The sequence below is a fragment of the Aspergillus piperis genome (assembly GCF_003184755.1).
Source record: "Aspergillus piperis CBS 112811 unplaced genomic scaffold BO85scaffold_9, whole genome shotgun sequence".
In the NCBI taxonomy this organism is placed as follows: Eukaryota; Fungi; Ascomycota; class Eurotiomycetes; order Eurotiales; family Aspergillaceae; genus Aspergillus; species Aspergillus piperis.
The window spans coordinates 357,543-383,627 of NW_020291599.1; the positions used below are offsets into that span (position 1 = coordinate 357,543).

Consider the following 26,085-nt stretch of genomic DNA (forward strand, 5'->3'; position numbering starts at 1 on the left):
GCCTTTCCCGGCAAATACAACAGTGCTAATATCTTCAGTATATGTGCGGCAGGCTGGCTAGATACACAATCCCTCTACTACAAGTTACCAGTACGCTTAAGCGCCTCGTTCTGGACAACCTCTACCCAGTAGTTATCAGGATCCAAGATGAATGCCACGTACTTCATCCGTCCATCCGTAAGGCGCTTCTTCCAGTTAACGTTCAGAGACTCGAACCGATCACAGGCAGCGTTGAGATCATCGACGGAGACACCTGTAGCCACCGGCTGTTAGCGACTCCTCTATCCTCTACGGAAAGCTGGCCCATTAGGCGGGCTCATCATAGAGAATGACTTACAGATGTGTCCGAATCCTTGCGGTTCCGTGTTACCGTTGTGATAAACCGGGCCCTCTTGCTTCTCCGTGCCATAGTTCCAGGTGAGCTCCAGCAGACCTTCCCACTCAGAGACCGGGTTGGTGGCACCCTCTCGCTTCTCAGGGTTGGCACCGGGGTAGCCCAGGAAGTAAAGGTTGAATCCAGCATCCTTGTTCTCAATGGTGCGCAGCAAAGTCATTCCAAAGACTTCCTGGTAGTACTTGACGCTAGTCTCGGCGCACTTGACACGGAGCATGGTGTGGTTCAGGCGGTAGGTGGAGGGATCGGTGGTGGTGCCAACATCCTCATTGTGACGGCGGATAATCTCGACCCAGTATCCATCGGGATCCTTGACAAACGCGATGTGACGCATACGGCCCTCGGTAAGCTTCTTCTGGAAGGGGTATCCGGCATCCTCCAGTCGCTTGCAGGCAGCCTCGATGTTGTCCACAGAGACAGCAATGTGTCCAAAACCGCGGTAGGGCTCAGTGTTACCGTTGACCACGCTGTAGTTGGGGTCATTCTCCGTGCCATGGTTATGGGTGAGCTCCAAGACGCCGTTGCGGTCGGTGAAGTGACGGTCACCCTGGAGAGATTGAGGGCCATCGTAGGCAAGGAAGTAGAGGGAGAACTTGTTCTCGGGGAAGTCGATCTGGTTAACCTTGTTGAGACCCAGGTACTGGTAAAATTCCACTAAGCGATAGCGACAGATGAGTATATGAGGCACCTCTGAAGCCTACTCTGAAAGGCGAACATACAAGACTTCTTCGGGTCCTTGACCCGAAGCATGGTGTCTGTCGTACAGGCACATTGTTAGCTCCAGACCAGACTGATGATCAGGGCAAAGGGAGCCACTAACGGTTAAGCTTATACTTGGAAGTGTCTGTCGCCATGGTTGCGAGGGATCGATTGGTTCCTACATCTCCTGTGGTAAGCTTCTGGAATCGATCCGAGTGGGGAAAGCTATCCTCTGGAAATGATGGAAGCACGTACCAGTGACGATGGAGAATCTTGGGACGAGGACCCTGAGGAAAGATGAGCGAAAAGCGGGAAGCGAAAACATGAAGGAAGGAGGGGGGAAAGGAAACAGAAAGAAAGATGGCTTGTTTGGATTAGTGAGCGGCGTGTGAGGAGACCCGAAAAAAAGGTGGGGGTTCCACCTGCCTATGACGCTATCCAAACAGGTCCGCCGAAAGCTTGCATTAATAATGGCATTTCTTTAGATTTCGCATATGTCAATGTTTAAAATTGGCTTCCAGAATACTCTGCGCATCTCCAGATCTACTTATTATTCGAAACGTCTACAGTGTTGTGCGCAGACTAAACCACCGGTGGTGATAAGAAATCCGAACCAAAAGAGGGGAAGAATATATACTAGTGCGGCGGGCATAGTATGATAGTACACTAAATGAACAAATGCCAATTTAGTACCCACTGCACACTGAATCGCATAAAGTTCCTGCTAAGAGTACTACTGTGACTATAAATAAGTTCAAGTTTTGGGGAATAAGCCCCTGCCGAGACAAGCGAGACCATAGTAATTAGTAGAGTATAGATGTATAGATGGTTCGGTCTTTAATACTCCGTTACTATCATGACAGTTGGGAAAGGCGGTGAGAGGCGGGATACCCCATACTTCTTTTCTGCCGCCCACCTTTCCACTTACTCCGACAAAGCATCTCCAACTCCCTCTTTCCCTCGCCTTGGCTGATCCTAGTCGTTCACTTTGCAACCTCCTCGTGTCTTCAATCCCCTAGCGCAGGCCGCTCTCGCCCTCTATAAGGTTTGTGTTTTCTTTTTTCTCTCCCGTATCCTTTTGTGTCCCTCTGGCTTGAATCCCCAGGGATCGTCATCCTCCGCCCAAGCGATCTTCGCTTTCGCCCCAGACATCGGCCTTGTTGGCCATTGACTGCCGCCTTTCGTTTCTTTTTCCTCTTCCTTTCCTCCTTTTCCTCCCACGTTATGCTATTTTCGTGTCCTTACCTCGCTCCATTGCTGTCGTGCCCATTGGCCCCCGGCTGTGACATTCCTCCGTGAAACATCCCCCACGCCTCGCTTCCTGCGTTCTGGAACGTCAGATGAATCATACCACGCCTCATTTGACCATGAGATCCGGACTTCGGCATCAGCCTTGGACAGGAGATCCAACTTGATTAGTTGTGTCTTTAAGCCAAAGGGGCAGAAGAGGCTACTTAAAATGATTCACGTTCGTCCTTTGTACTACCGCCGTTTCGTCTTATCTTGGACACTTCACTCTGCTTTCTACCCTCCTACAAAGCCCCTTATCAAGCCCATTTTTTTCTGCCCTCAAACTCCGATCATCATCTACTACCCTGAATATCCCATAATACATCCTTACTGAGACAATATGGCTGAATATGATCATCCAGTTCGGCCAGGTATCCCCGGTCAAACCCCCAAAGTCCATCCCGAACCCCCATACCGTCCTTATTGGGCACGAAGCCCCGTTCAGTACGCGCAAGACCTCCTCGGATACTCCGAAGACCCGATCGAATACGATTACAACGACCGTGACTACTGGGACAACTGCTTCTTCTTTCCCGAAGACTGTTCTTGGTCTCCGCCAAAGGGCTGGATTATTGAAAACAAAACACTCGAACAAGACATCGCGCTTGGAGACTGCTACGAGCAGCACACCGGAGGCAACATGATACCCGGTCTTCCGGACATAAAAATGCTGGATGCGGAGGCGCTCAGCGACCTCCTAGAGGATAACCTGTCGCCTCCAGAAATCACCTCTATGATGTATGGACATTCCTACTCCCTCGGCAATGGAGATCCTAACGAGCCATGCTTCACAGGGTATTCGCTACCAATGGCGCTATTTTCGCATACGCATCCTCCCTCCCTTCCCGGCAGCTGCGCAACCTGAGCGCAACATACGGTGCGGCGTACACATGCTATGCGAAGAATGCATCATGTGGGAACCTCACTGGCGTGAACCCTGCCAGTCATCCATCATCATACGTGACCACCCCGTCTGTGTCCCTAGGCGATGTCGGATCTATTGTTTTCGAACTTGACGATTTAGTGGCGGTCGTGACAAGAATCGCAGACAAGGTCCTTCTTGCCGCAGTCGGGCCATCGAAACTGGGAGATGCCGAAGACGCAGCAACACCGAACGGTACACAGAGTCTTCTGAACGGATCCTCACATTCCGGAGGCGACGACGCAGCCAATGATGGGAGGACATATGCCAGTGTTGTAGCAGCCAACGGAGGCCGTCATGGCCCTAGCTCAGACGCGCAGCTCGAAAGCCAGTACGAAATCGACCGGAGCAGTGATCTAGCCCGTCTAGCGACCTTGAACCTCTCCGCCTCGCCATCCATCCTGCTCGCGCTGGAGTCCAAATCTGCAGCGTTAGGGAGATTCCTGGGCCAGAAACTGGCAGACCTCGAAAGCCCTGAAGATTTCTAAGCCTGCACCCTTCACTTCTCACCCTCGATACCTTTATTTCCCGTACCTTCGTCTGTATTTACTGCATTTATTTTATTTCTTTCTAACTGTATCTATCCGATACGAGCTTCCACGATTCTCCCAGACGTTTTTTACCCTCTTGAGCGTTTCTATTACAACGATGCGATACATTTGTCTCAATCTATCTTACCTTTCTTATTCTCTTGCAGTATATTGAAATAAAGCATGTATCTCTGAAGACGATGTACACATCCAGAAATACATCCGCTTGGATGAATCGATGAGTAAATACACTAGCTTGTTCATTCTGTATCATACTGGACATCAGAAACATAAGTAGCAACGAAGATACGCAATGAAAAGGGTATAAACACCGAAGCGCAAGCTTGAAACCAACAGCGACTACTTCTCGGCCCGCCCTGCATCGCAGAAGCCGACGACTTACGTACATTCAAGCCAGCAGACATATTTTCATAGATTAGTATCTCCACATGAAAGCAAGCCATCATATAGACATTAACAGAAGAATACCAAGTGTTATACGCACCACCATTTACGCAGGAAGAAAAATAACAGAGAATAGGAAACAAAAGGATAAAGTTCAATTCGCATGCATGCAGCAAAGGGAATATTATACGGGTAGTAGTTAAGAGTAAGTAAGTTAGTTAGTTGCATATATACCAGAAATAAGGGAAAAAAAGATAAATGATTATCACGCCTTATCCTCCGTAGCAGTGGTAGCAGGTGCAGCTGCCGGTGCGGCGGCACCAGACGCAGTAGGGAGAGTGCCGGAGCCGCTAGTGTTAGTACGAGAGACAGCAGCGGGAGTGGTCGGGGACGGAGCGGTGGCTGCTTCCTGCGGAGGAGCAGCAGCGGATTCCTTCTCGACATAGGCGGGGGGCTGGGAGCTCTCGGCCGCAACAGGGCTGGTTGGCGAGGTGGTGGTGCTAGAAGCGAATGTCGGAGCGCGAGTGGCGTCCTTGATGACGGTCCACCATTTCTCGGCCTCGTTGGAGTTGGCGGCCTTGAAGCTCAGCTCGGTGTTGGTGTGGAAGGCGTTTCCGACCTTGCCGCTGGAGACGTCCTTGCCCTTGACGCTGAACTTGGAGCCATCAATGGCGCCGATGATGCAGTCGGGCAGGTAGAGGGAGAGTTCGGGAGCGGGGTCGCGGCGGAGGTCGTCGTTGTCCTTGAACTCGTGGAGGTAGCGGGCGGGGGTCACGACGTAGAAGCCGCTGCTGTAGCCCTTGAGCATGGCGCGGGACTTGCGCTCCAGAGTGCCCTCGATCAAGGGCTTGGTGGCGCGGTGCTCCTGGTTGGGGAAGGTGATGTTGGAGAGGGAGCGCGGCGGGGCGTCGGGGTTGACGAGGATGTGGTCGTTTCTGGTCATGAAGTTGACCCATTCAAAGTCCGGGGGAACCTTTTGCGCGGAAGACAGAATGTCCGTGTACATGGCGCGGTGACGGTCGAGCTGGCCGCCCATGTAGACGACGAATTGCTCCATAGCGCCCTGGACGGTCTGCAGGACATGGGCCTCGAACTGCTGGAAGTTGTTCTGCACAGCGATGAGGTCCTGGCGGTTGTTGTTCTCCTCGATAACCTGCTTGTTCAGGCGGTGGGTGACACCTCGACGGAGAATGTAAGGGTCATGGGCCGTGTCAATCTTGTTGTGGGACGCGGCGTCAAGTGTGGCCGTGTGCTGAGCGAGGAGCTCAATGTGCTTCTGAGTGACACCGCGAGCCTTGTCGACAGCCTTAGCGCCCTTTGCAGCGCCGTTCTGCAATTCCTTCGACTTGGCCTTGATTTCCTTGTGAAGACGCTCCAAGGTCGGGAGCACGGAGCCTTTGAGGTTCCTCTCAGAGTCAAGGTACAAGTTCACCATTCCCTAGAGCCAGCTGTGAGCTGATGTCGTCATCTCGTGTGTAATTGGATAATTACCTGAGTGTTGGCGCGGATGTTCTCAAACCAAGAAGCGACGCCGCCAGCGCTCTGGGAGAAATGGTGGCTTTCCCGCAGAGGTTCGTTCACGGTCTGCACGCAAGGAACCCATTGTATCAGTATAACAGGCATCCAACCTTTCAAGTTGAGCCCAGTGTAGCCAAGCGCACCTTCAAAACCTTCTCGAAGTCCTTGGACTGCGACTTGGACACCTTGGCCGTCGCAGACACATACTCTTCCAAATATCCACACATGTGCTTCCAAGCACGGAGACGCTCGAGGAGGAGGTTCGTGGTCTAAACAGTCGCGAAATCATTAGCCATCTATCACAGAATTCTAGAGTATGGATTCCCATCGCCTACCTCATTGCTATCAGAGCCAGGAATGGCCTCGTCATCACTCATGGAAGTCCGACGACTGACACCAGTCATGGCGCTAGTGACGGTCCCCGAACGCTGAGGGAGCTTATGCTCCACGGGACTGACAGGAGTCGACATGGTTGTTGCTGCGGGGAAGGAGACAACAAAAAAAAGATGCGGCGTGCAACCTCTCAGGGACACAGTTGTTCAAGGAGGGGAAAGGACGGTCGAACGGCGCGCCCACGAGGAATAAAAACTGCAGTCGAAGCGGTACAGGTGGAGGACACCGGAAGCGCGATCTCCGACTAGTGAAGACGGTTGAATCGGCAGACGGATTAGGGGCTTGTTGGCCTTTATTGAAGCGGAGGAAGTGGGGCGAGGACAAGCAGATGCCGGCGAGACAGACGCTCGGAGGAGGAGGAGGAGGTAGGAAAGAGGCGGTATAAGTATATGTGTGATTCGGACAGAAGTGGAAATCGGGATCTGAAAGAGTGAGGAGGAGGAGGGGAATAAAACTATGTGATTGACGTCGATAAATGAGAATAAATCTCCAAGCGCCAAAAGCAATAAAACGAGATCAAAAGGTAGAAGATTTGTTAACTGAAAGGTAAAGGATCGACCGATGAAGTCACCGCCCAAAGGAGTTTTACCCCTCAATGGCGCAAATCAGGATGACCCACGATTTTTGTTCGTTCCTCAGATGTTCCCTCCGATTCCGGCAAGGGATCACCGTGAAAAGTTGTTCCATGGGGGAGGTTCGCCATCCTTTCCGGTCGATTGATCGCAGACAATAATGATGATGATGATGATGATGTGCTGGCCCGTGTAGCATCCATCGATTGTCTGCTCTATGATCAGGCCATGCCCACTTCGGAAATGCCACCTCCGCAAGCGGATCCCGACTCAGCCACACTTTTCCAGGGGGAATTCAACACTCAATGGCCATTCTCCTTCTCCCCCCTCTGGTTCTTTTGTGGCTACGTCAGAACGGGGAGCTCAACCAAACAATCTCATTCATTGACGCTTCACAATCAAGGTTTTCTTGGCTTTCACGTTTCACTGCATCCCTGGTACTACTCTTTCTTTAACACTGAATAAATAAAGTCTGGTTGCAATGATGGAGTTTAGATCTATTGCTGTCGTAACGCTAATGCTATGAGAGTATGAAAGTATTATTTAACAGGTAAACTGTGTATTGCCCCTCACTTGAGAGAGGTCTTTTTTGGGGTAACATGTGCATAATTCGTGCCGACACCGGGTCATGAAATATCTGCTCGTAAAGCGCCTGTCATCTCATCATCGATAATGATCAGGGTAGAAAAATGAAGAAAGAAATCCCGGACTCCCTGTCCTCCCTGTCAACCCATCCCGTCTATTAGTTGTGAACGCCAGTTAAATAAATCCCCACCCAACGAGTCTAAGTATGTATGCGACTAGCATTCAGAGGCACAACGACAACCCTCCGTGTTTGGTTCAGAAAACACACTGTAACAGGGAAACGGCAGCACACGCTGTTAATGCTTTATGGGATAGGCCGAGTTCAAGATCCCCGGACAGCCAGCATCCGAGGACCGATGAATATGTGCTGAGGTGGTATTCTTTCCGGTAAGTCGGTCAGGCGGAGCCAGTCACGCCTTCACCTGACCACCGAGTGCCTGCCCCAACCTAGCAGAAATAAACTCCAACTCTTTTTCACACCTGCTCCCTCAGAAGAGAACTTGATCGAATATTATTCTTAATGAAATCTGCAACCCAATTAGACCCTGGCTCGAGCTTGGACAAGACGCAGTCGACGTTCATCATCGTCGTGACTGGAGGTGGAGTGGAGGAGACCAGACCGGCTGTGGAGCGCATCGATAGCGGAGAAATATGAAGACCCGCGGCCGGCGGTGCGGACATGAGCCTGCTGAGGCGACTGGGGCGCGGAGATGACAACATCCTCGGCGATGACAGCTTGATAATCAGGCAGTTCCGAGTCGCAAGGGCGAACAGTAGTGCGGACGGCGGTGGAGTAGCTTGGGACACGGCTCAGGGTCTCGACTTCGGCATATTGAGGGTGGTAAGGAGTCGCCATTCCGGAATGAATGTAGTCATGATCGACCTCGTCAGAAGGACGGCGGGAGAGCTCAGGGCTGGCGGGGCTGTGCGAGTTGGAACCGGATCCCGCTCCGAAGTAATCGGGAGGAACGCCCAGGCGACGGCTGTCGTTTTCCGGATGCTCCTGGTCGGTAGGGGAGGGCTGATCATTCCCGTTGGCGCGCAAAATCGATAGACGGGTGTGCAAGGCAGAAGCGGAGATGTCGGTGTTGGTCAATGCATTCATCGAAGCAAGGTTCTCAGCCGACAAGTTACGGCTAAGGGTGCCGAACGGAGTGCCAGGGCCACTTCCAGGGCCTGGAGTCCGGTATCCAGAAGGATCAAGTTCGCTGTACAGTTGATCGAATTGATGCTCGCCGTACAAGGGAGGAGCCTGCTGGGCGAGATTATCAACCGCTCTTTGAGCGGACTGAGGGGTCTGGTCGATAAGGTTGTTGTTTTCATCGATGGCTAAGCTGGGGGAGATGAAGATCGAGACGGGGAGGGTCGCGCGAAGCTGCAACAATGTCAGAATAAACTTCCCAGTACCAATTTCAAGCCATGGGTTTGCATACCTCGCTGACGTGTCCATCAGGATTCAGGAGCTGAACACGGAACTTGAGCTTGTGACGGATTTTGATGCCCCTGGTGTCAGTGTCCTGCAGGCACCGAGTCAAGGTCTTGGGCAGATCCAGATGACGCGAAAACTGATATCCCTCTGCCATTTCATCGATGATTTCCAAACCGCTGTCCTCATCCAGCTCATGCTCATCGTTCAAAATGGTTCTCGTACTCTTGTATGTGTTGCGGACGGAATCAGGGTCTTCGGGGTTCAGGGTAAGGTCGTGGCTTTCGATGAGCTGCGAAACGATCTGTCCAATTCGAAGTCCCTTAAGGAGAGGGATCAGCTTGAAGTCCACACGGATGCTAGTTCCGAAGACCACGGCCTTCGTTGGTGTGCTGATCGAGTATTCAATCTTGTTTGGCCAGACATTTTCCACGGACTGCCATCAGTGTTAGTAAAGAACCTCCTCCCACTAGCTTGGAGTATATGTAGGAACCCACCATTGCGTGCGCAAGCTCAAGAGCACTAGGCTCCAGAGTGCGAATGATACGGAGCGGCCGGCGAACAATAATATCCTTGGCATATTTGCGTCCAATTTCCGCCTTGAAGCGATAGGTCACGTAGGTGTCGTTAAGGCCTTCAACGCTCTCCGGCATAGATCCCTCGAGAACAAGGTTGATGGGGTACTCGTAGTTGCCCGCTGGCAGAACCTCCGTCTTGCTTTTGCCCGCATCTCTGAATCTCCAGGTCTTCTCGTAGAATACACGTTCTCTCCACGACTTTCTACCGCCTCCGGCAGTACTCGACGGCAAATGCCAACTAACCAAGCTTGATTAGTTGTGATTCTTGTCGCATCGGGGGATTAGCGACAGCACTTACCAAACCCGAGATATACCCGTAAGATGGAGTCTGATGTGCTTAATGGACAAGGGCTCCGACAGACAAAGAATGAGCTTTCCGCTCAGATGGGCACTGGCCGCTTCTTCCTCGCCTCCGCGAAATACGATATAATCTTCATCAAGACTGTTATGCGACAACAGGGTGGTTAGCCGTTGCACTCGGGTAAGGAAGCCGGGGTGCCGGAGTAAGTGCGAGAATGGCGTGACTCACCGGATATCAAAGTATTTCGCGTGACTGGAGCTGCCTCCGCCACCAAAGAAACTCAAAGCCATGACGTTATTGTGTCAAACCAACAGCTGCTTGTTTGCAGCTGCTAGTAGAATGGGGGGAGCCAAGAAGATATAAGGGCGTTCGATATGGTTGGAATGTGAAGGGGGAGGAATGGGTGGGCGGGAGGTTGATGTATTTAATCAAACTAAGAAAGGAGAAAACGTAAAAAAAAATTGGGAAAAAATGGAAAAAGAAAATTTTAAAAAGAAGGTGTCCAAGGAACCACGACAATGCGACGGAACTATGGCGCGAAAGGGAATAAAGCCTGCCACTGATCTGCTTAGGACTGTCCAGATTTGCAGACGAAGACCGGGTCGACAACGGGTCCCACTATGAGCAAGGAAGTTGGTGAAGTGGAGACTTCAAAAGCAGCCGTTTCCGTCACTTGCGTCTTTTGGGTCTTTTCGGAGAGACCTTTTTGGCCCCGGGAGTGGCAAGGCGGTCCTTGGGTAGGGAAAAACTTTCGATTAAGTCCTCCCGAAGATGATGCGATTACCAGCGGCGTTGACTAAGCCAGGCTGATGAATAACCTGATGCTCTAAAGATAGAACGATGACTCGACGACGTGACAGCGCTTTTGGAAAATAGAAGAAAAACGACGAGTTAGTATGGCAGAAGTCTTGAAAGGTTATGAAAGGGTAGTATCGGCATCGGCAGCGGAGACAGTGAGAATTTGAGAAGCGGGAAGTAGGCCGAAGGGGAATGTGGATGGATGGATGGCAGCTAGGCTTCCGACTAGACTGAATGTTTGGGAAAGTGTGTATGTGGGGGTGCGGTGGGATGATGTTTTATAAAGGGCTCAAAGGGTAGTAACAACGGAGTAAAATAAAGAAGGTGAGCCGGAGTGATGGGGGATTGAGAATGGAGAATCGGTGAACATGAGAAAGCAAGAGCAATCGAGACAGAGAGAGAGAGAGGCGAAAGCAAATGTTCAGCCTGAATAGTACGTTACATCACCAACATACCGGAGAAAAGACCGCGGGCGCAGGAACCAGGATGTCCACGGGAGTTCCCTTTCGTAAGGGAAACAAGGCTGGAGGGGTGACTGTCACGGTGTGCTTTTTCCCGCTAGGTTATTGATTTGATTTGGTTCAATAGTAGTAATCAGTAATCCCACTCGTTATCGTGACCCGTAATAATCACACGATAAGTGTGTGATTTGATTACTTCTGTTTCGGTTTTCCCCTCGTGGGAGTTGGTCACACAAAAGTGGGCTGCTGGCCAAGCCTGCAATGACAGACAGAGTAATGTAGAGTAGCTTATGGAGTAGAGGTAGTAAATGACTTTCTCTTTAGAAGATATACCAAGACTTTTATCCAAGACCCAGCCAAAAGGGCCCATCATCGTCTGGGATCGTCCGGTTTTATCTACACGGAAGCATTGCTCGTAAGATCGGCCCTAGGCCTTGGCGGCAGTCCGGTTACCCGGTGGCTATCACAAGGCAAATGACATTAAATTCACGGGCAGTAATGATAGTCGCCAAATGACGATCATCGAAGTAACATTAATTTATTATCCTTTTATTTATTTATTTTTATTTTTTTTTTATGATTATTATTCCACCACCCCCTCCTCCTCCTCCTCCGCCACCTCTTCCTGGCAAAAGCAGTTCAGTTGGCCTGCGCAATGCAATAGTGTGTGTGTGCATGCCTCGGGATCATCCTTCCCGCATGATTCTCGATCTAGTCTTCTTTCGGGGGGCAAATCGGGTTAGAGATTCCGCAGGAACAGCCGGTCCTGCTAAAATAGGATATCATCCCTTCCTTCAGCCCTTCTTCAGCTGTGCCCAGAAGAGACTAGGAGTGAGCAACAAAACCATGATGAATGGTCCCGAGAGGGCTCAGACGTTCCATTACCCCTCCCCCTCCTCCCCTGATGCCATCCAAGACGTGCGCGTCCATTCTGCAGGGTTGTCGCACAACAGCTTGCACTTCCAGCTGCAGGAGTTATGCAAGAGATCGTGACCAATTCACCCTAGTATTCGTCACTCCTGAATGCCCCACCAGATGATCTGCTTATCATGCTACTCTGAACCCTGCACCCTCTCTCTCCCCCTCTGCTCTGTTTAGCGTGTCATATGTTGTTGTAACATGGCTCCCCCCAATTCCACCCCCATCCCTCCCTTCCATTGTGGACACACACCACCACTCCGTACTTTCTGCAGAAATTTTGCCCTACGGTGGGTGGCATGACATTCTCAGTATCAAGCCATGTGCGGCCCGACACTGATAAGAAACACGGTAAGAAGCGTAACGCCAGTGGTTAAGAAGATCGCAAAAAGAGGCAGTGCGCCCCTCTTGCGTACAACCCTTTCCTGGCCATAACGCAACATGGCACGGTACCTTAGTAGTCTAGAATCCTACATAGTGCATGCATCTTTAACGCCAGCTCCAGCCCAAGATTTAAGTCGAGCTTCGCAAGCCAATGCCTGAAAGTGGAGAGAGACGCATCCATTCTAATCTCCTCCGGCAGGACCATTGGCTTCCGACCGCAACTCCACCACGGCTATCCTGGACAGTCAAGTTAGCCCACGCTACCGGGCGATACCACCAATGAGATATACAAACTCTTTCGGTCATCTAGGACAGGGGGGTGGGAGAGATATGAAACTCTTGATATGGATATCGCAATCGCGTAATAATCCATGAAGAGGGAACTGCCAAATCAAAGGGCCCCATATTGGATCCGAATCTTAGCGTTACATTCATTAACCTGACGTGGACGCGAGACACGCAAAGCAACGACGCTTCATAGCTCTTTGCGGGAACCATCCTACTTGTAGAAGGTGCTCTGCAGCGCCGCTCTCTGCAGAAAACAAGGCCCTTGCCCATGACTGATTTTACTCCCTGTTCGGTGTAGCTACCGCTGACGATGATCTACGAAGCTTTGTCGTCCTCAGACCTGAAGAGCGCAAAACTGATGTACGTACCCCATGCGGAGTGCTGCGGTGCATAGCATCAACTGCAGAACACGCATGGCTCTCGGACATAGCCGTCGGCGAGCCGACGATAATAGCCACATGTAGTAGGAGTAAGGATGCACCGACCGGGGTTGGCAACGAGGGTTTGCTGGCCGACACGAGAGAACTTCCAAGCGAGCTGAATGATTCCATGTGAAACCGCGTCTATAAGGCTTCTAGAATTAGCAATACTAGTAGCAATAAGATCTCCATTGGTACCTGACCTTAAGTTCTCAGTGACCCTTCACACTAAGGTTACTTTGTTCATAAGCCACCCGCTTATCCTTCGGGACATACACCGCCGTCGGGTACTTCCGGGGGGCCATCCAACATGTGATCGGAGAGAGTCGCATAACTCCGATACTCGCCACTACCGCGACCCGGCTCTTAGCGGCATCACCACGATTACGAGTCCTGCCAACCGCAAACGTCGATGTCGGGGGGAAAAAGGAAAACTCTGGGTGGATTGACAAGGACATTGTTACCCGTAACTAATCACGGCGGTCGTAGCGGAAAATTTTACCAAGTTTTCTTGCCGTAATGGTGACGCCCTCCAAAGGGAAGGGAACTTTCGGGCCGCAACTTCCCCAGTAGCCTAGACACACCGCTAAGGTCTCTTGACGCAAACCATGATTTCACGAAGAGCGCTCGAGACCTAGGTGCACGCGTCCTATCGCGAGGGCGATCATGGATAGCCAAAAAGAATGTGAGACCCACTGTATCGTTGTCACTCCCCATGAGCAACTGACGGACGACTCAACCGTATCGACACTTCAGGGATAGAGTCGGTGAGTCAGGGTTCCAGAACAAATTTTCAGATGGGTATGATGTGCAGAACTAACCTGTGATCACATCATCCAGGCCAGCAAAGTCAATAATGTGGGCCAAGATAGGGAGCTGGGCCCACTCTCAGATTTGGGGCTCGACTGTCAAAAATTCAAAGTACGGCGTCGAAGCCCGCCATTGCAGGTTGTGCTGGGCTGTTCTAACCCCCTTCCCACCACCCAGCCTTCTGTAGGCAGCCTCCATGATGATCCCTGCTGGCTGGATCCATCGAACAACTCTGGTGATGGCTAATCGCACCAAAGCTTCTCCAACGGTGACGCAGCTCGATCACAGGCTCATCAGCGGGAGCACGCAGACCCCGAAAACAAGACCAATGATGTTTGATAACGGCATTTGAGTGATAGAATTCCAAGATTGATGCTGCAAGCGGCCGCCAACGTGCAGCCAGCCATGTTTCACCATCTCTAGGCTGATACGGAAGCTAAGATTAGGTACGGATTGCCGTGGTCCGTAGGTCTTGAAATTTCCCTTCGGCTTGCCGAAAGTACTTTGGTCTAAGGCGTTTAGCTCCGTCATACGAACCGCTGCCCCGTTATTTAGCACAAGGTTGGCGAATCACAGGTGGCAAGACAATCAATGACTGCCTTGGGGGCGTTGATTGTCGTGGCAAGTTAGTGAGACAGATTCGTAAACAGTATCAGGACACCCTGAAGAAACAATTGGTACAGCGTAGCGCGGAAATGCCTCAAATGAAAAGCCTTGTTCTTCCAGATCCTGAGGCCTTACGTGATCATTGGCCGGTCGGATAACAGCCACAAGCCAGTCAAGGGCCCTGATTCCCGACCGTTGGTCTCGAGCGATGAACCAATGGATGACATCCATGGGCTGAACCAGGGACGGGCACGGACTCACTGCGTTGTCAGTCCACGGCCAGTGGGAATCTATTTCCCGCTCCTTGACCACGGTTTCTCAGGGCTGCTACGGAGTACGTCGGGTATCCTTTCTAGCATCTGCAAACGCGGGTAGAAGAGGGGTAATTGAAATGAGGATGAACGACAAAATCAGGAGAGAATTGAGTGCAAAGTAGAAGTAAAGCAACTCATTGTGAATATCTCCGAGGCGGAAGTTGCCGCTGGTCCCACTGATGAATGCCTGGACGGACATGAGATCCCAATGCAGCAAAAGCTTGACGGTGCAGATATTAGACGATGCAAAGTAGAGGCCCAAGGGGTTTAGAGCATCGGGGGTCGGTAAAAGACGAAGGAGTGTACACCGGATGCTGGATGAGGGATAATAGTTTTCGCGCCAATTCGCTGATGATCGTGCCTTCTGTTTCTGGTGGACGGAGAATTTCCCTCCAGTGTTGCGAGTTTGCGACCCAACGGGCGGCGGTCCTGAGCGGCACGTGGCCCGAACCGAGTCCCATTCGTGTAGTAAATTTCCCTATTTACCCGAGTTATGCGATCGCAGGAATCGCAGGAACAGCAGGAACAGTAGCGCTACTGTCTTTGCCCACCCTCTCTCTCTCTCTCTCTCTCTCCTTCTTCCTTCCTTGTCCGATGTGATTCGATACGAGCAATCATCATCTTATCTGCCACCACTGACTAGACTACTTAGTACTTAGCTAGTTATTGCTGGCCCTACAGCAATTTGATCGGGTCATACCTGACACTAAGGGACTTGCATTTCTCCCCCCTGGAAAATAGCTCGTCCCTCTCCGTGGCAGCCACCCATGCATCGGCAGATGCTTTTGCAATTGGCCGGCTGTCTGCTCGGGATCTCCATTCTAAACACTTTGGCATGATGGTCTCGACCTTCACTGCCACTTAGATAATCTCTTTGCTACTTGACTAGTTATCTTTCGTACTTTGTCTGTACACCCTAACAAATATTACCAAACTCAGTCGTTACTGGTGCATTGAAAGGGTGAACAAAGAAAAGAAGGATGGTTACACAGTATCAACAATCTTTGAAAACTGAGCTCAACAACATCCCAGCAAACACTTGTGCGACTATGCGCTGAGGTTCAATCGATTGACTCGGTCCGTGACACTTTGTGTCCGTGACGTATCAACATGATCGTCAGCACTGCCCCTTGCTGTCGCTATGGCCTGAGCTCGTTGCCACGTTAATTCGGCATCACTCTCAGGTCTTTTGCCGAACTCTTACCCGATATGCACTCGCCATAGAGACTAAATGATGAGATTCCCATCTAATCACGGTTCTCTTGATCTGTAAGATGAGAGTCTGCACTTCATCCGGCGACTTCCTGAACAAGTATATTTGATCTGCCCAGCGCCTCATACTCGCATCTGACTCTTCAGATATGACGTTATCTCTATCTAGCTCTTGACTGGGCTATACTCTATAGGAACGATAAGTCCATGTACTGTAGCATCTAGAGCACTGCTCTCACACGCTGAATGCATGACGTGCTGCTACCGGAACGCACACATGACAACATCGCTCGCAGATAGACATTCAGGCACTCTGCCAGCTAATATCCTATAGGCCCGTTCTATCAAAATTGATCGGCTGATTTAACGATCGGGATCAGACCGTTACCCTATCATGATGAGAGCCCCGTTATTGCGACCGAAAGGTAAACGAAAACGTAACCCGTATCCGAATGGTGGAAGGGTCTCGTCCGTTCGATGACTAGACGTCTTACCGAGGGAATACAACTCTCTAGACCCAGAAAGCAACACACCCCTGCAGGTACCACCATCCAGCTGGTGAACAAACGCAGCTAATGGTCAGTATATCGCGCAAACCGAGATTTGACACTTGGATAGAATGGCAATCGATTATGTCGTCATGAAAGTTCGTGAATGAACAGCCCTGTAAGGGTCTAGAAGCAAGAGATCATGTTGTGGAACCGTTATCTATTCGTGAAACGAGGCTGTGGATGTGACGCGACATCGGTGGCGTTCATCCCTATCACGAAAGCTTATCCATGTCTCTCATTCATTACTGCCTAGCTATATCTACAGAATTTCCGGTTTTTGCTTCAGACGAATCATATCCTACGGAGACAGGGAGCTTATCGTCGTGTGGTATCATTGAGAACCAGACGGGTAAGGTATACGTGCTGTATTCCATCGACCATCAGCATCTTGAAAACTATCAACACTGTATAAGAAACCCTATTGTTCTTACAAAACGTCAAAAAATATACAAATCAGAAATAATACTATTTCAAAAGGTATCGGGTATTGAAACCCCTGGTAATTCATAAATCGCTCACCCCATATACATGATGCCTTAATTCCACTTTCCCTGACGAAATTGGCGATTGCTTTGGAATAACTTTGGCAACTCCATCAATCTCGCATATATTAAAAATCAAGTAACATTTGGCTATGGGAAAAGACGATTAATTAAAAACGCAGTATATTCCTCGCTATGCTGGATATATAGGGCGATAAAATATAACATTGATTCTTTTAACGTTGAAAAAACAAAGGAAAATAAGGAAAAGGAAATGGAAACAAAAAGGAAGCCCTATTCTTCAATCATCAACTTGTCATCTGCCTCTGCCTTTTCAGCTAAAATCGAGGCCTCCAAGGCCGTGACTTTACCTTTCTTTCTCTTCAGCTCCTCCTCCTTCTTGATATTGACATACCGTTGGGGACAGTGCTCCTCAGTGTCCAGCTGATACTTTCTCAAGGGAAGTGCGTATACAAATGATACACCATAATACTATCCGCTGTTTAGCCGTAATATCAAGCAGAAGACGGTATTGGATGACATTGTGATGGTGGTTAACTAGTCTCTTTGACGGCTGGTTCGACGTCAATCTCGCCGTCTAGCTCAATCTCGTCGTTAATATCTTCGACGACTGGTTCGATGACTGGCTTGTCTGCGGGGTAGTTGATGAGGTCCGAGAATGCGTCTTCGAGCGTCCCGTGCATGGTAGCGAAGTTGTTGATTAAGATAGTAGGGTCCGGTGACGAGGGCCAACCTGGTAGGGCGGCTTGTCTGGTAGTGGCATTAATCGCCGTAAAGCCTGTGGTAGAGCGTCTGGCGGCATGTTGGATGAGTGGACTATTATTCTTGCTTGACAGACGGGACGGTGCAGTAGACGGAAGTATTGGGCTAAGGTCATGAGACAGAAAACCATCAGTGCCAACTGATTGACAAGCCATAGGGCGAGTAGACGTGGTAAGAGGGCGAAGCGGTTTATCTTCATTCAATTTGTTAGTATTATTGTCAGTGTCAATTAATCGATGAGCCGTAGAATAAATAGACATGGTAAGGAGGCAACATAGTTCATCTTCATTCAATTCATTAGCATAGTCGTCAGTGTCAATTGATCGATGAGCTGTAGGGCGAGTAGACATAGTAAGGAGATAATACGGTTCGTCTTCGTTCGATTTGTTAGTGTTGTCAGCAGTATCATTCTCGTCATCTCTGTCTGTAGCATCATGGTTGAAGGCCGGTATACCATCCCGAAGCGGAAACTCCAACTCGGCATTAATTTTCATGATCCTTGACTTCGCTTTGTGAATCTTGAATGGTAATACAGTCGCTATCGGTCCCTCGCGTTACATGTGGTTGGAGGAACGTAGAGGATGGTTGTTGTATGTAGTCCTCATGTATCAGTAAGAGCGGTTCTGGACATCCTCTCTAGTACTCTTTATGGCGTCCGTAAGCGTCTCTTTGTCAACTGTTCCTAATTATCAGAGGAGGTTGAATTCCCATTGAACTTATCTACAGTGAAAGCTGCCCATCAAGTCCTCCGCACGGGTCTGTATGTCAAGTAAACGCGTAAGATAAGTAACAAAGCTTTTCTTCGCGATCTGCCACGAGCGCAACGATATATTGTTTATTTTGGAGGTAATCAAGGAGAGAAGATGCGTTTGTCGGAGAGAAATAAATATAGGAATCAAACCACCTAAGGAGCTCCAGCCTGCTGTCTACAAGCTCTAATGTCCAGAAAATGGGGGTTTCAAATGAATCATAACCCAGGCCATAGTATCATTAAGGTCGTGTTTGAAATGGTTAACGTCGGTAAAATATAACAACTCTAACCCTTTCTCGAAAGAAGTAGTATGCTAGCTGAGATTGACCAGCAGGACTTTCTCCGGTCATATCTGCCCGCGCCCTCATCTCTTGGGGGCGGGATCACCATATAGCATCCACTCGTCGGACACCAGCAGCACCATTCAGCGCTTGCAATCTGACTACATTTCATTGCGTTGCTAGAATATCCATACATGGTAGAGGATGGGAGTAATGAGTTAGGGCCCAGAGATGCTTGTGCCTCTGCATCTTAGGCAGTGTCACCAAGACTGGCTCAATATCTTCATCAGAAGTAGTTTCAAGGTACAGCAAGCCTGGTTACTGAGAGTCCGTCGGCTACTTGCATGAGCTTGCCAGACACATGTACAACGTCCAAGTCGTATTTCTGGAGGCGATATTGCCAACGACATATTCTGCTTGATGTATTATCCGATTCACCCAACACCGACTTCAGAGCGGTATGATCCATGATTCCTGTTGTCCTGATTGAAGACAAGCAATGGGCGTGGTTCCATCGCGAGCTTTGGTTTCAACCCAGTCAACATCTCTGTGCATTTGTAGCCACATTAACATATCAAACCAATGATTGCATTATAGCCCTAACCACTGTCTATCATTTACATTCTGACATTGAAGGAAGTAAGATCAACTTCCGATATCGATCTATCCTGTGTCATGCACTATTTGTGCTGAATTGACGACTGTCCAACCGGAAATCTGCAAAAACTCGGGCAACACCAGGCTTAGCATCCGATAATCTACATCATATCAACAAAGAGCGGCAGGTTGTGAGTCTGAGACATGGAGTATAGAACGATAGAGATACCCTATACCCTAAAGATTCCTTGTGGGTGGTATTTGTCAGCCATTTCCTGGAATATCGCCACATTGTGATTGTCTTAAGTATATGAGCTGTCTCTGTAGTAGTATTGTTTATGTCTTTCATTATAACACCGTTATCTGTGGCCTTGAGGGCGGTTGGAGAGTAGTATTCGAGATCTTCATGATACACGCTAGTTTGGTGACGCTGGTTAGTGGTTCTTCGTATCCGGCATAGACTATTGTAGAGTATACTATATACTAGTACTAAGATATGTATTATAACTTTTAGGCTGCTTCGTTGAAGATATAGAAGATTGTTGGGTGTATCCAGCCTAGATTGTCATAGAATATATAAAGTTTTCAGTATCATGTATCTCCAAAGCTTCTTGATCAGAATCTTAAGTAATAGCAGAGATTAAAGAAGAGAAAGAAAGAAGAGAAAGAAAGAAGAGAAAGAAAGAAGAGAAAGAAAGAAGAAGAAGAAGAAGAAGAAGAAGAAGAAGAAGCCAGGAACCAGTCTTGTTATATCCAACTACTAATCAGTGAAGCCAGAAGGGAACTACAAGAGATATTAAATTATCCTAATAATGAATTTCTAGATTCACTGAAATATTCAAGCTATAACCGATGTGAATAGGACTGCAGACTATTCTCTCCAGAAAAAATCATATGAAAGCTATCCAGATCTATGCGGATTCGTTCTATTCATCTGCCCACCCTATTCAATCACGAGAAATAAATCACAAGCTATGCAGCACATCACAACGCAAACCACCCGCCTCCCATTCCCATATAATAACATATAATAATATGACCTATAAGTAATTAAGAAAAATAAAATAAGTATGCAGGTAAGTGAGCAGAGAGGTAGATAAGAGAAATCAACTCGCCCGCGAGTCAATACTCCCCAGATAACAACTCCTACCCAACCACTTTACCCCCCATCCAGCCAGTAGACAATATAAAAGTATCATTATGACCACCAACCCACCACTCCAGTATCGACTCGAAATGGAATCGAATAGAATCAGAAAATCCACCCCAGGATAATCCAAATCGCCACCGCAACAGTCACCACGATACCAGCGACCTTCAACACCGCAACGGTATCACCCTGCCGCGCCATACGAGTTAAGCGACTTGCGCTACCTTTCAGATTCGTGGAGAGGGAGGAAAAGACTTGGTTCTAGACATATGATAAAAAACATATTGTTAGCTTTTTCATGCTCATCTATACCTATGCAGATGTAGTTTCTCCCATAGACGACATCCACATAAAAGAAGAACACAAATACAGTGGGAAAAAAAAGGATTCAACGAACCGAATGATCCAACGTATCCTGATCCCTCGCATTATCATAGATATCAATGGTAACGGATTTCAGCGCGGAGACCTTCGACGAGAGAGAGTTTAGCAGCGCATTATTTTGTCTATCCCCATATATTAGTTTTCTTTTCCCAAGCCAACAAAGTCCTTCCGTCCTTTTTGGGTAGGAATAGTCAAGGTAATGTGGGTAGGTTCTCGTACTGTTCACGTTCGAAGGCGTCGGCCATTTTGCTTCAGGTGTCGCTTCTCGGCACTCAAGACTCCGCTGATTCGTTTCTCGTTGATTGTTATGTGAAATATCTCGTTGTATCGGTTGCCGAGTTTGCTTCTTCGATACGGGCTGTGTTGAGTTCGTTCTCCTTTCGATGTTGGCAAATGGAAGTGATGGTCCCGTCCAGCCAGGTCGGGATGACGCTGTGGAGGCTGTGGGGAGATAGATGCATGTCACGTGATTTCTCGATGGCTGGCCGCGGGTCGAGTGAATCCTAGGCTATTTTAGTAATAGCTAGTTGGGACGGCTAAAATAGATACGGCGTGGATTAGGGGCTTGACAGAATCTGATTGAGGGGGAGGTTTGATTGTCTTTCTCTAGCGTACAGTTGACCACCATGAGGGTATTAAATTACACATTGGTTACGAGGATTGACTGAAATACTGGTGTCACAGAAACATGTGACCCATTTGGAGTGTTCAGACTTCTATAACAAGGCATCGTTGACGCCGGACAGAAAAACAATCGACTAACCCCACACGCTATGCGAACAAAGAAACCCAAGACGAGAAGCTATGTCAGGCCCTACCCTACCATCGTGGAATATTCAAAGGACCACTATATAAGTTGACACAACAAGTGTTCAAACGAGAATGGAGGAGCTTCAGTGGCTTCCTCTGTATACCCTTATATGCCCTGTGCATAGAAAAAAATGAAGAGTCCACCACCAGGGGAGCGAAAAGAATGCGAGGATGACACAAGAAGTAAAGGCTAATATCAGTGTACAGAGTGTGAGAACCGACCAGACTTGGCACTAGGGGTATTTAGTGCGCTGCAATAGAATCAACAGCAATAGAGGGAATCACTTGTCTGTTCCCTATTACCACATATCATCGTCATCATCGTCAAGCTGGACGTCGTCGCCAAATGTCGAGTGACCATACTGGTAATGTCCCGGGCCATATGCATTTCCATTCTCGTAGCCACCCTTGCTACTTTGCGAATGGGCGCCATAATGATCCTGTGCATCGTCCGTATATTCGTACATTTGAGGATCATCGTAGGAACTATCCGTATATTGTTGCTCCTGAGACTGCAGTTTCGACGAACAGTTAGAACCTTCAATGACAATAGAGCATCTTCGCGGAATACTCACCTCTTGATATCTTTGGTATTGTTGATACTCTTCTTGTTGCTTCTGCTGCTGCCTTTGCGCAGCGGAAGTAGCCAACATCATGTGCGGATGCATCTGCTGGACCTTCGCCAAGTAAGAGTACATGAAATTGCTGAGCAAGACCTGAGAGTACAGCGCGCGTCGAGGATTCGCAAGCTTGATGTGAGCCATCCGGTAGATCGCTCTTTCTTCTAGGATCGAGAAGCGGGTCCAAGCGTAATCAACATCCGGCCGCAGCTCACGCACAGGCGGATCAGGTGATAGGTTTCGAGAAGCACTTTTCTTGTGATGATGGCTGTGATGGCTACTGTCGCCACTGCTCTTCTTCCTACTTCCGCCGAATATGGAGGAGAACAACCCAGACTCCTTCTCTTTCTTTGACTCCCCAGAGGTCCGTCGCGCATTGTCCTTGCGACGCTCCTCTTCCAGTTTGGGATCCAGTCGATCCACTGCAACGTTTTCGCGGCCTCGCTGACTAGAATCACTTGAGGATGGCAGAGCGTGCGCTGTCTCATGAACTTTGTCCACTATCTTGGCCTTGAGTTTCTTCGAGTCACTGTCCTTGTCCTTTTTCTTCTCTTTATCTTTATCCTCGGAACCCAGCAGCCAGTGCCAGCTGGATTTGCGGCCACCCTCCGAATCTTTCTTATCTTTTGACTTCTTCGACTCTTTTGTTTCCTTCTCCTTCTCCTTCGACTCAGCCTTGCGATCCTCGAAAGTTGGGATGTAGGACAGGCTGTCCGTTCGGGTGGTGTTTCCAGGAAGGGGCTGTGGGGTATTGGCGAAGTCATTAAAGGTGGGTGTGGTCTCCTTCTGAGTGCGACTATGTGCCGACCGCTTACTTGAGCTTCGTTCCTGCATTCTATCTTGGCCTGCAGGTGCTTTCGGGGACGCATGTGACTGTGAGGTCGGCGTTGAAGGCGTGGTGGGAGTCCCGGGAGGAGGCGTTTCAATGATTTCAGGTATCTTTTGTTCCGACGGTGGAACGTCCGCCGTTGACCGTCCATTGGAGCTGATCCGTGAGTGCCATTGTCGCGAATGTGCTGGCGCGCTGGCCCTGTTCGACGGATCTGACGAGGCTGCATCATGGGAGCGGTCGTTGGCTGGTTGTGATTGTTCCACCGCTGAGTCTACACTGGGGCTTGCTGTTGTTGCACTAGTTGTCACAACAGGGGCCTGGGGTGCGCCTATCGTCGATTTGGCCGCAGCTTGAGCTCGCGTTGAACTCGGTGTTGGGTCAGTAGACATTCGTGTCAGCCCCAAGACTGCTTGACCTCCAGATGAACCAGTCGGTGAAGTAACCCTCTCATCTGCGTCTGAAGTCCTAGCCACGCGCTTCGAATACGGTGCCTTCTCGCCTTTCTTCAGACTTCCGGCCTTCCTGTATTGTGTTCTTGTCGAGCGTCTGAGGCTGTGGCTTGGAGGTGCAGGGGGAAGGATAGGTTTATCCTCGTCGGTGGAAATGCCAAGTTTCTGAATCCCGTCGAGGATATTCGTTGCGTTGGGAACTCGCGGCTTCGAATCGTTCACTATTGTTTCTAGTTCATGCAGATTGGGCCCCAACGAATCGCGTTTCGATTGTGAGCGTTTTCGTTCGAGTCGTTCGGCGCCATCTGTATATCCCTGAGAGGTGTCAATTTGCCTGGATAGCATAGACCGCTTTCGCCTCAAGCCCCCTATTGATCCCTCACGCTCCGGGCCCAAGGTAGAAAAGTCGCCTGATTTCCGCTTGATTTGTTCTGTTTTACTTTCAAGGAAAGACTTGAATTCCTTCGGGGCAAGTTCCGGGTGTAAACGGGCTGGAACCCAAAACAATCGCGATGCATCGTTTTCGTCGTCGGAGGGAGAGGGCGCTATGGATGGAACGGAGAAGCTAGGGAGATCGGGGTCATCCGTAGCAGCAACATCCATAGACATCCGCCGGATCGCGGCGAGATTGTTCAGCTCTTGTGCTACGGCGGCCGGGTCGGATTCATAGTCGACATCGTTCAAAGGAAAGGAGGTTGTGGCTGTGTCGGTCGATACGGGAGACGTGGTGGACGCGGGAGACGTCGGGCTACTTTCGGCGGACTTGGCCCCATGCGGCCATGGTTGCCCGTTCGCTTGCCGATTATTATGATCATTGATGTGGTTTTGAACCTGGAGAGATTGTGGGGAGGTAGGAGATTCGGAGCCGGCGAGCTTGGTGGGAATTATAGTAATGGATTCGCTCAACGGGGAGGATATGAAACTGAGGCGTCGAGAATCTCGCTTGTCGTAATCGTCATCGTACATATGGCCAATGGCTTCGGTGACATGGTGACTGGGGTCACTGATCGACAGTTGAGGTACATGGCCTCTTTTCGTTGCATATCCTCCGCTTGGCTCAGAGGGGCTCGGTGAAGCCTGAAACTCACGACGGCATGTTTAGGGACAGTCCTTGAATAATACAATTGAAACAGGGGTTGGAGGGTCCACAACGCATCGCACAAGAGATGCTTTCTTGCCAGGTAAACCTTTCGGTAAGGATAGACCAAAGGCCGAGAGCAGCCTTAAGCTTTTCCCAGAGTGTTGTTGTAGGCGAGGGGTACAACGGGGGGGAAATTTTTTGGGTAGAACGCGGACATAAAGAAAGCGACGCACCTGCATGAGAGCAAATTAACCGGGGGACCGGACAGGAAGAAAACGCCCCGGGGTTGGCTGTGGATTAGGAAAGTCGCTTGGTGGTGAGGAGGTCAATGTACCACCAGGGCCGTAAGACAACGCAGAGAAAAGGTAGTCATGGAATCATGGGAGCGGGGAAGAAGCGTCGACGGAGAGGAGCAACCACCAGGGTGACGAGAGGAAAGAGAGGCGGGCGATGACGGCTAGGCATCCGGCGGCCGATGAAACGATTTTGGCGACGATACAAACGAGAGAAGAGGTAAAAAAGGTTTTGAAAAAGAAGAGCGAGTGACGAGAGACTGAGGTGGGCGGTAGTTGTTCTTCGTAAGAAAGAGGATGGGGATGGGGGAGTTGGGAGTTAGTAGTTCGGTGCTGGGAAAGAGTAAGGACCTGGAGAAGGTGGACGAGACGAGGGAAGGCCGCCGTGCTTTGGTTGGCTGGTTCTGGCTGGGCTGGGCTGGCCGCGCTTCAGTTTGGAAGTGGTGGTCGGCCTTGAACAACACCGCAAGAACAAGAACAGGGGAAATAAGATAAAATAAAAAGTAGGTTTCTGACAAGTAATTCGAAAGAAAGAAAAACACTTTAGGCGAAAGAGTATTCTATCAGAAGACCCATCGACGGCTAAATCTGGGAATCCGAGGCCAGTGAACAGGAGGAGAAACCAAATTGTATAGGCTCACACTCTCTCACTCTCTCCACGGATGGATCGATCTTGGGCAGGATATGCCCTCTTAGTCAGCGCGATGCTCCACTGCTGATCAATCTCGATGGCAGGCCACCGTCCGTTCACTTCGAGAAATGTGACTTGATGGTTCTAGTAAAATACCTTGTTCAGTTCGTTTGATTTTTCGTTCGGGCGATCGCTGATCAGCAGTACCCCGTGCTTTCTTTTCGGTGGACTCCAATGCTCGGTAGCACGGTCTTTGGAGCAAATCTTATTCAGTTCGCTAGGGCTCGGAGAACATGAGTCGAGGAACTACCTGGTAGTGTGGACTGGCTATCCGAGAGCTGAATTTTATTTTTTGTTTTTCTTTCCTTTTTAGATTGCACAAGGAGGGATTGCAACTCCACTGTTGGTTAGACTACCCTCACTCACGTATGCGGAGTCGATCCCTGTTCTTATAGTCTACTATTAGGGTGACTCCCGCCCCTAAAATGCAGGCACTGGCAGTGAGATACCACGGAACGCGTAGAGTAGTACTACAATGGAAGGACAAAGGAAAGGTTGAAAGAGGAG

At 49.6% G+C, this 26,085-nt stretch overlaps 8 protein-coding genes across 8 annotated transcripts; 1 reads left to right on the forward strand and 7 right to left on the reverse strand.

Moving 5' to 3' along the window:
* Nucleotides 1-15: 15 nt before the first annotated feature.
* On the reverse strand, nucleotides 16-1,815 carry BO85DRAFT_449440 (lactoylglutathione lyase GLO1). The gene is made up of 5 exons (XM_025660167.1): nucleotides 1,349-1,815; nucleotides 1,215-1,271; nucleotides 1,114-1,149; nucleotides 338-1,048; nucleotides 16-253 (listed from the first exon to the last, which is right to left on the reverse strand). The coding sequence occupies exons 1-5, from the start codon at nucleotides 1,416-1,418 to the stop codon at nucleotides 78-80; spliced, it is 1,050 nt and encodes a 349-aa protein (XP_025515379.1). The 5' UTR covers nucleotides 1,419-1,815; the 3' UTR covers nucleotides 16-77.
* Nucleotides 1,816-2,443: 628 nt separating this feature from the next.
* Nucleotides 2,444-4,157, forward strand: BO85DRAFT_397518 (uncharacterized protein). The gene is made up of 2 exons (XM_025657025.1): nucleotides 2,444-3,121; nucleotides 3,178-4,157. The coding sequence occupies exons 1-2, from the start codon at nucleotides 2,724-2,726 to the stop codon at nucleotides 3,791-3,793; spliced, it is 1,014 nt and encodes a 337-aa protein (XP_025515380.1). The 5' UTR covers nucleotides 2,444-2,723; the 3' UTR covers nucleotides 3,794-4,157.
* Nucleotides 4,158-4,374: 217 nt separating this feature from the next.
* BO85DRAFT_301094 (PH domain protein) lies at nucleotides 4,375-6,589 on the reverse strand. The gene is made up of 4 exons (XM_025655346.1): nucleotides 6,094-6,589; nucleotides 5,902-6,027; nucleotides 5,732-5,824; nucleotides 4,375-5,678 (listed from the first exon to the last, which is right to left on the reverse strand). Exons 1-4 carry the CDS (start codon nucleotides 6,226-6,228, stop codon nucleotides 4,506-4,508), a joined length of 1,527 nt encoding a protein of 508 aa, XP_025515381.1. The 5' UTR covers nucleotides 6,229-6,589; the 3' UTR covers nucleotides 4,375-4,505.
* A 928-nt stretch (nucleotides 6,590-7,517) lies between these two features.
* BO85DRAFT_301092 (arrestin family protein) lies at nucleotides 7,518-10,068 on the reverse strand. The gene is made up of 5 exons (XM_025655345.1): nucleotides 9,842-10,068; nucleotides 9,611-9,754; nucleotides 9,232-9,550; nucleotides 8,742-9,170; nucleotides 7,518-8,683 (listed from the first exon to the last, which is right to left on the reverse strand). The coding sequence occupies exons 1-5, from the start codon at nucleotides 9,901-9,903 to the stop codon at nucleotides 7,847-7,849; spliced, it is 1,791 nt and encodes a 596-aa protein (XP_025515382.1). The 5' UTR covers nucleotides 9,904-10,068; the 3' UTR covers nucleotides 7,518-7,846.
* An 836-nt stretch (nucleotides 10,069-10,904) lies between these two features.
* BO85DRAFT_301188 (uncharacterized protein) lies at nucleotides 10,905-11,358 on the reverse strand. The gene has a single exon (XM_025655347.1). It carries the CDS (start codon nucleotides 11,243-11,245, stop codon nucleotides 11,006-11,008), a length of 240 nt encoding a protein of 79 aa, XP_025515383.1. The 5' UTR covers nucleotides 11,246-11,358; the 3' UTR covers nucleotides 10,905-11,005.
* Nucleotides 11,359-17,410: 6,052 nt separating this feature from the next.
* On the reverse strand, nucleotides 17,411-18,133 carry BO85DRAFT_488198 (uncharacterized protein; the record flags this gene model as incomplete). Its single annotated transcript, XM_025663510.1, has 1 exon — nucleotides 17,411-18,133. One exon carries the CDS (start codon nucleotides 18,131-18,133, stop codon nucleotides 17,411-17,413), a length of 723 nt encoding a protein of 240 aa, XP_025515384.1.
* Nucleotides 18,134-20,093: 1,960 nt separating this feature from the next.
* BO85DRAFT_449447 (SNARE domain- containing protein) lies at nucleotides 20,094-21,204 on the reverse strand. The gene is made up of 3 exons (XM_025660168.1): nucleotides 21,022-21,204; nucleotides 20,816-20,924; nucleotides 20,094-20,679 (listed from the first exon to the last, which is right to left on the reverse strand). Exons 1-3 carry the CDS (start codon nucleotides 21,045-21,047, stop codon nucleotides 20,521-20,523), a joined length of 294 nt encoding a protein of 97 aa, XP_025515385.1. The 5' UTR covers nucleotides 21,048-21,204; the 3' UTR covers nucleotides 20,094-20,520.
* Nucleotides 21,205-21,584: 380 nt separating this feature from the next.
* On the reverse strand, nucleotides 21,585-25,008 carry BO85DRAFT_301372 (putative telomere silencing protein Zds1). The gene is made up of 3 exons (XM_025655348.1): nucleotides 24,828-25,008; nucleotides 21,898-24,590; nucleotides 21,585-21,845 (listed from the first exon to the last, which is right to left on the reverse strand). Exons 1-2 carry the CDS (start codon nucleotides 24,831-24,833, stop codon nucleotides 21,912-21,914), a joined length of 2,685 nt encoding a protein of 894 aa, XP_025515386.1. The 5' UTR covers nucleotides 24,834-25,008; the 3' UTR covers nucleotides 21,585-21,845; nucleotides 21,898-21,911.
* Nucleotides 25,009-26,085: the final 1,077 nt, after the last annotated feature.

Bases quoted from the DNA above. Each gene is read 5' to 3' on its own strand.
- BO85DRAFT_449440 (XM_025660167.1), bottom strand. From the start codon at position 1,418: ATGTTTTCGCTTCCCGCTTTTCGCTCATCTTTCCTCAGGGTCCTCGTC. The intron at 1,272-1,348 runs GTACGTGCTTCC...CAGGAGATGTAG, and splicing joins AAGATTCTCCATCGTCACTG to GAACCAATCGATCCCTCGCA. The intron at 1,049-1,113 runs GTATGTTCGCCT...GCTATCGCTTAG, and splicing joins CAAGGACCCGAAGAAGTCTT to TGGAATTTTACCAGTACCTG.
- BO85DRAFT_397518 (XM_025657025.1), top strand. From the start codon at position 2,724: ATGGCTGAATATGATCATCCAGTTCGGCCAGGTATCCCCGGTCAAACC. The intron at 3,122-3,177 runs GTATGGACATTC...CATGCTTCACAG, and splicing joins CCAGAAATCACCTCTATGAT to GGTATTCGCTACCAATGGCG.
- BO85DRAFT_301094 (XM_025655346.1), bottom strand. From the start codon at position 6,228: ATGTCGACTCCTGTCAGTCCCGTGGAGCATAAGCTCCCTCAGCGTTCG. The intron at 5,825-5,901 runs GTGCGCTTGGCT...CCTTGCGTGCAG, and splicing joins ACTTCGAGAAGGTTTTGAAG to ACCGTGAACGAACCTCTGCG. The intron at 5,679-5,731 runs GTAATTATCCAA...AGCTGGCTCTAG, and splicing joins ACATCCGCGCCAACACTCAG to GGAATGGTGAACTTGTACCT.
- BO85DRAFT_301092 (XM_025655345.1), bottom strand. From the start codon at position 9,903: ATGGCTTTGAGTTTCTTTGGTGGCGGAGGCAGCTCCAGTCACGCGAAA. The intron at 9,551-9,610 runs GTAAGTGCTGTC...AAGCTTGGTTAG, and splicing joins ACGGGTATATCTCGGGTTTG to TTGGCATTTGCCGTCGAGTA. The intron at 9,171-9,231 runs GTGGGTTCCTAC...CACTGATGGCAG, and splicing joins TTGAGCTTGCGCACGCAATG to TCCGTGGAAAATGTCTGGCC.
- BO85DRAFT_301188 (XM_025655347.1), bottom strand. From the start codon at position 11,245: ATGATGGGCCCTTTTGGCTGGGTCTTGGATAAAAGTCTTGGTATATCT.
- BO85DRAFT_449447 (XM_025660168.1), bottom strand. From the start codon at position 21,047: ATGGCCGACGCCTTCGAACGTGAACA. The intron at 20,925-21,021 runs GTACGAGAACCT...ATATGGGGATAG, and splicing joins GACGCCTTCGAACGTGAACA to ACAAAATAATGCGCTGCTAA. The intron at 20,680-20,815 runs GTTCGTTGAATC...TCATATGTCTAG, and splicing joins AGGATACGTTGGATCATTCG to AACCAAGTCTTTTCCTCCCT.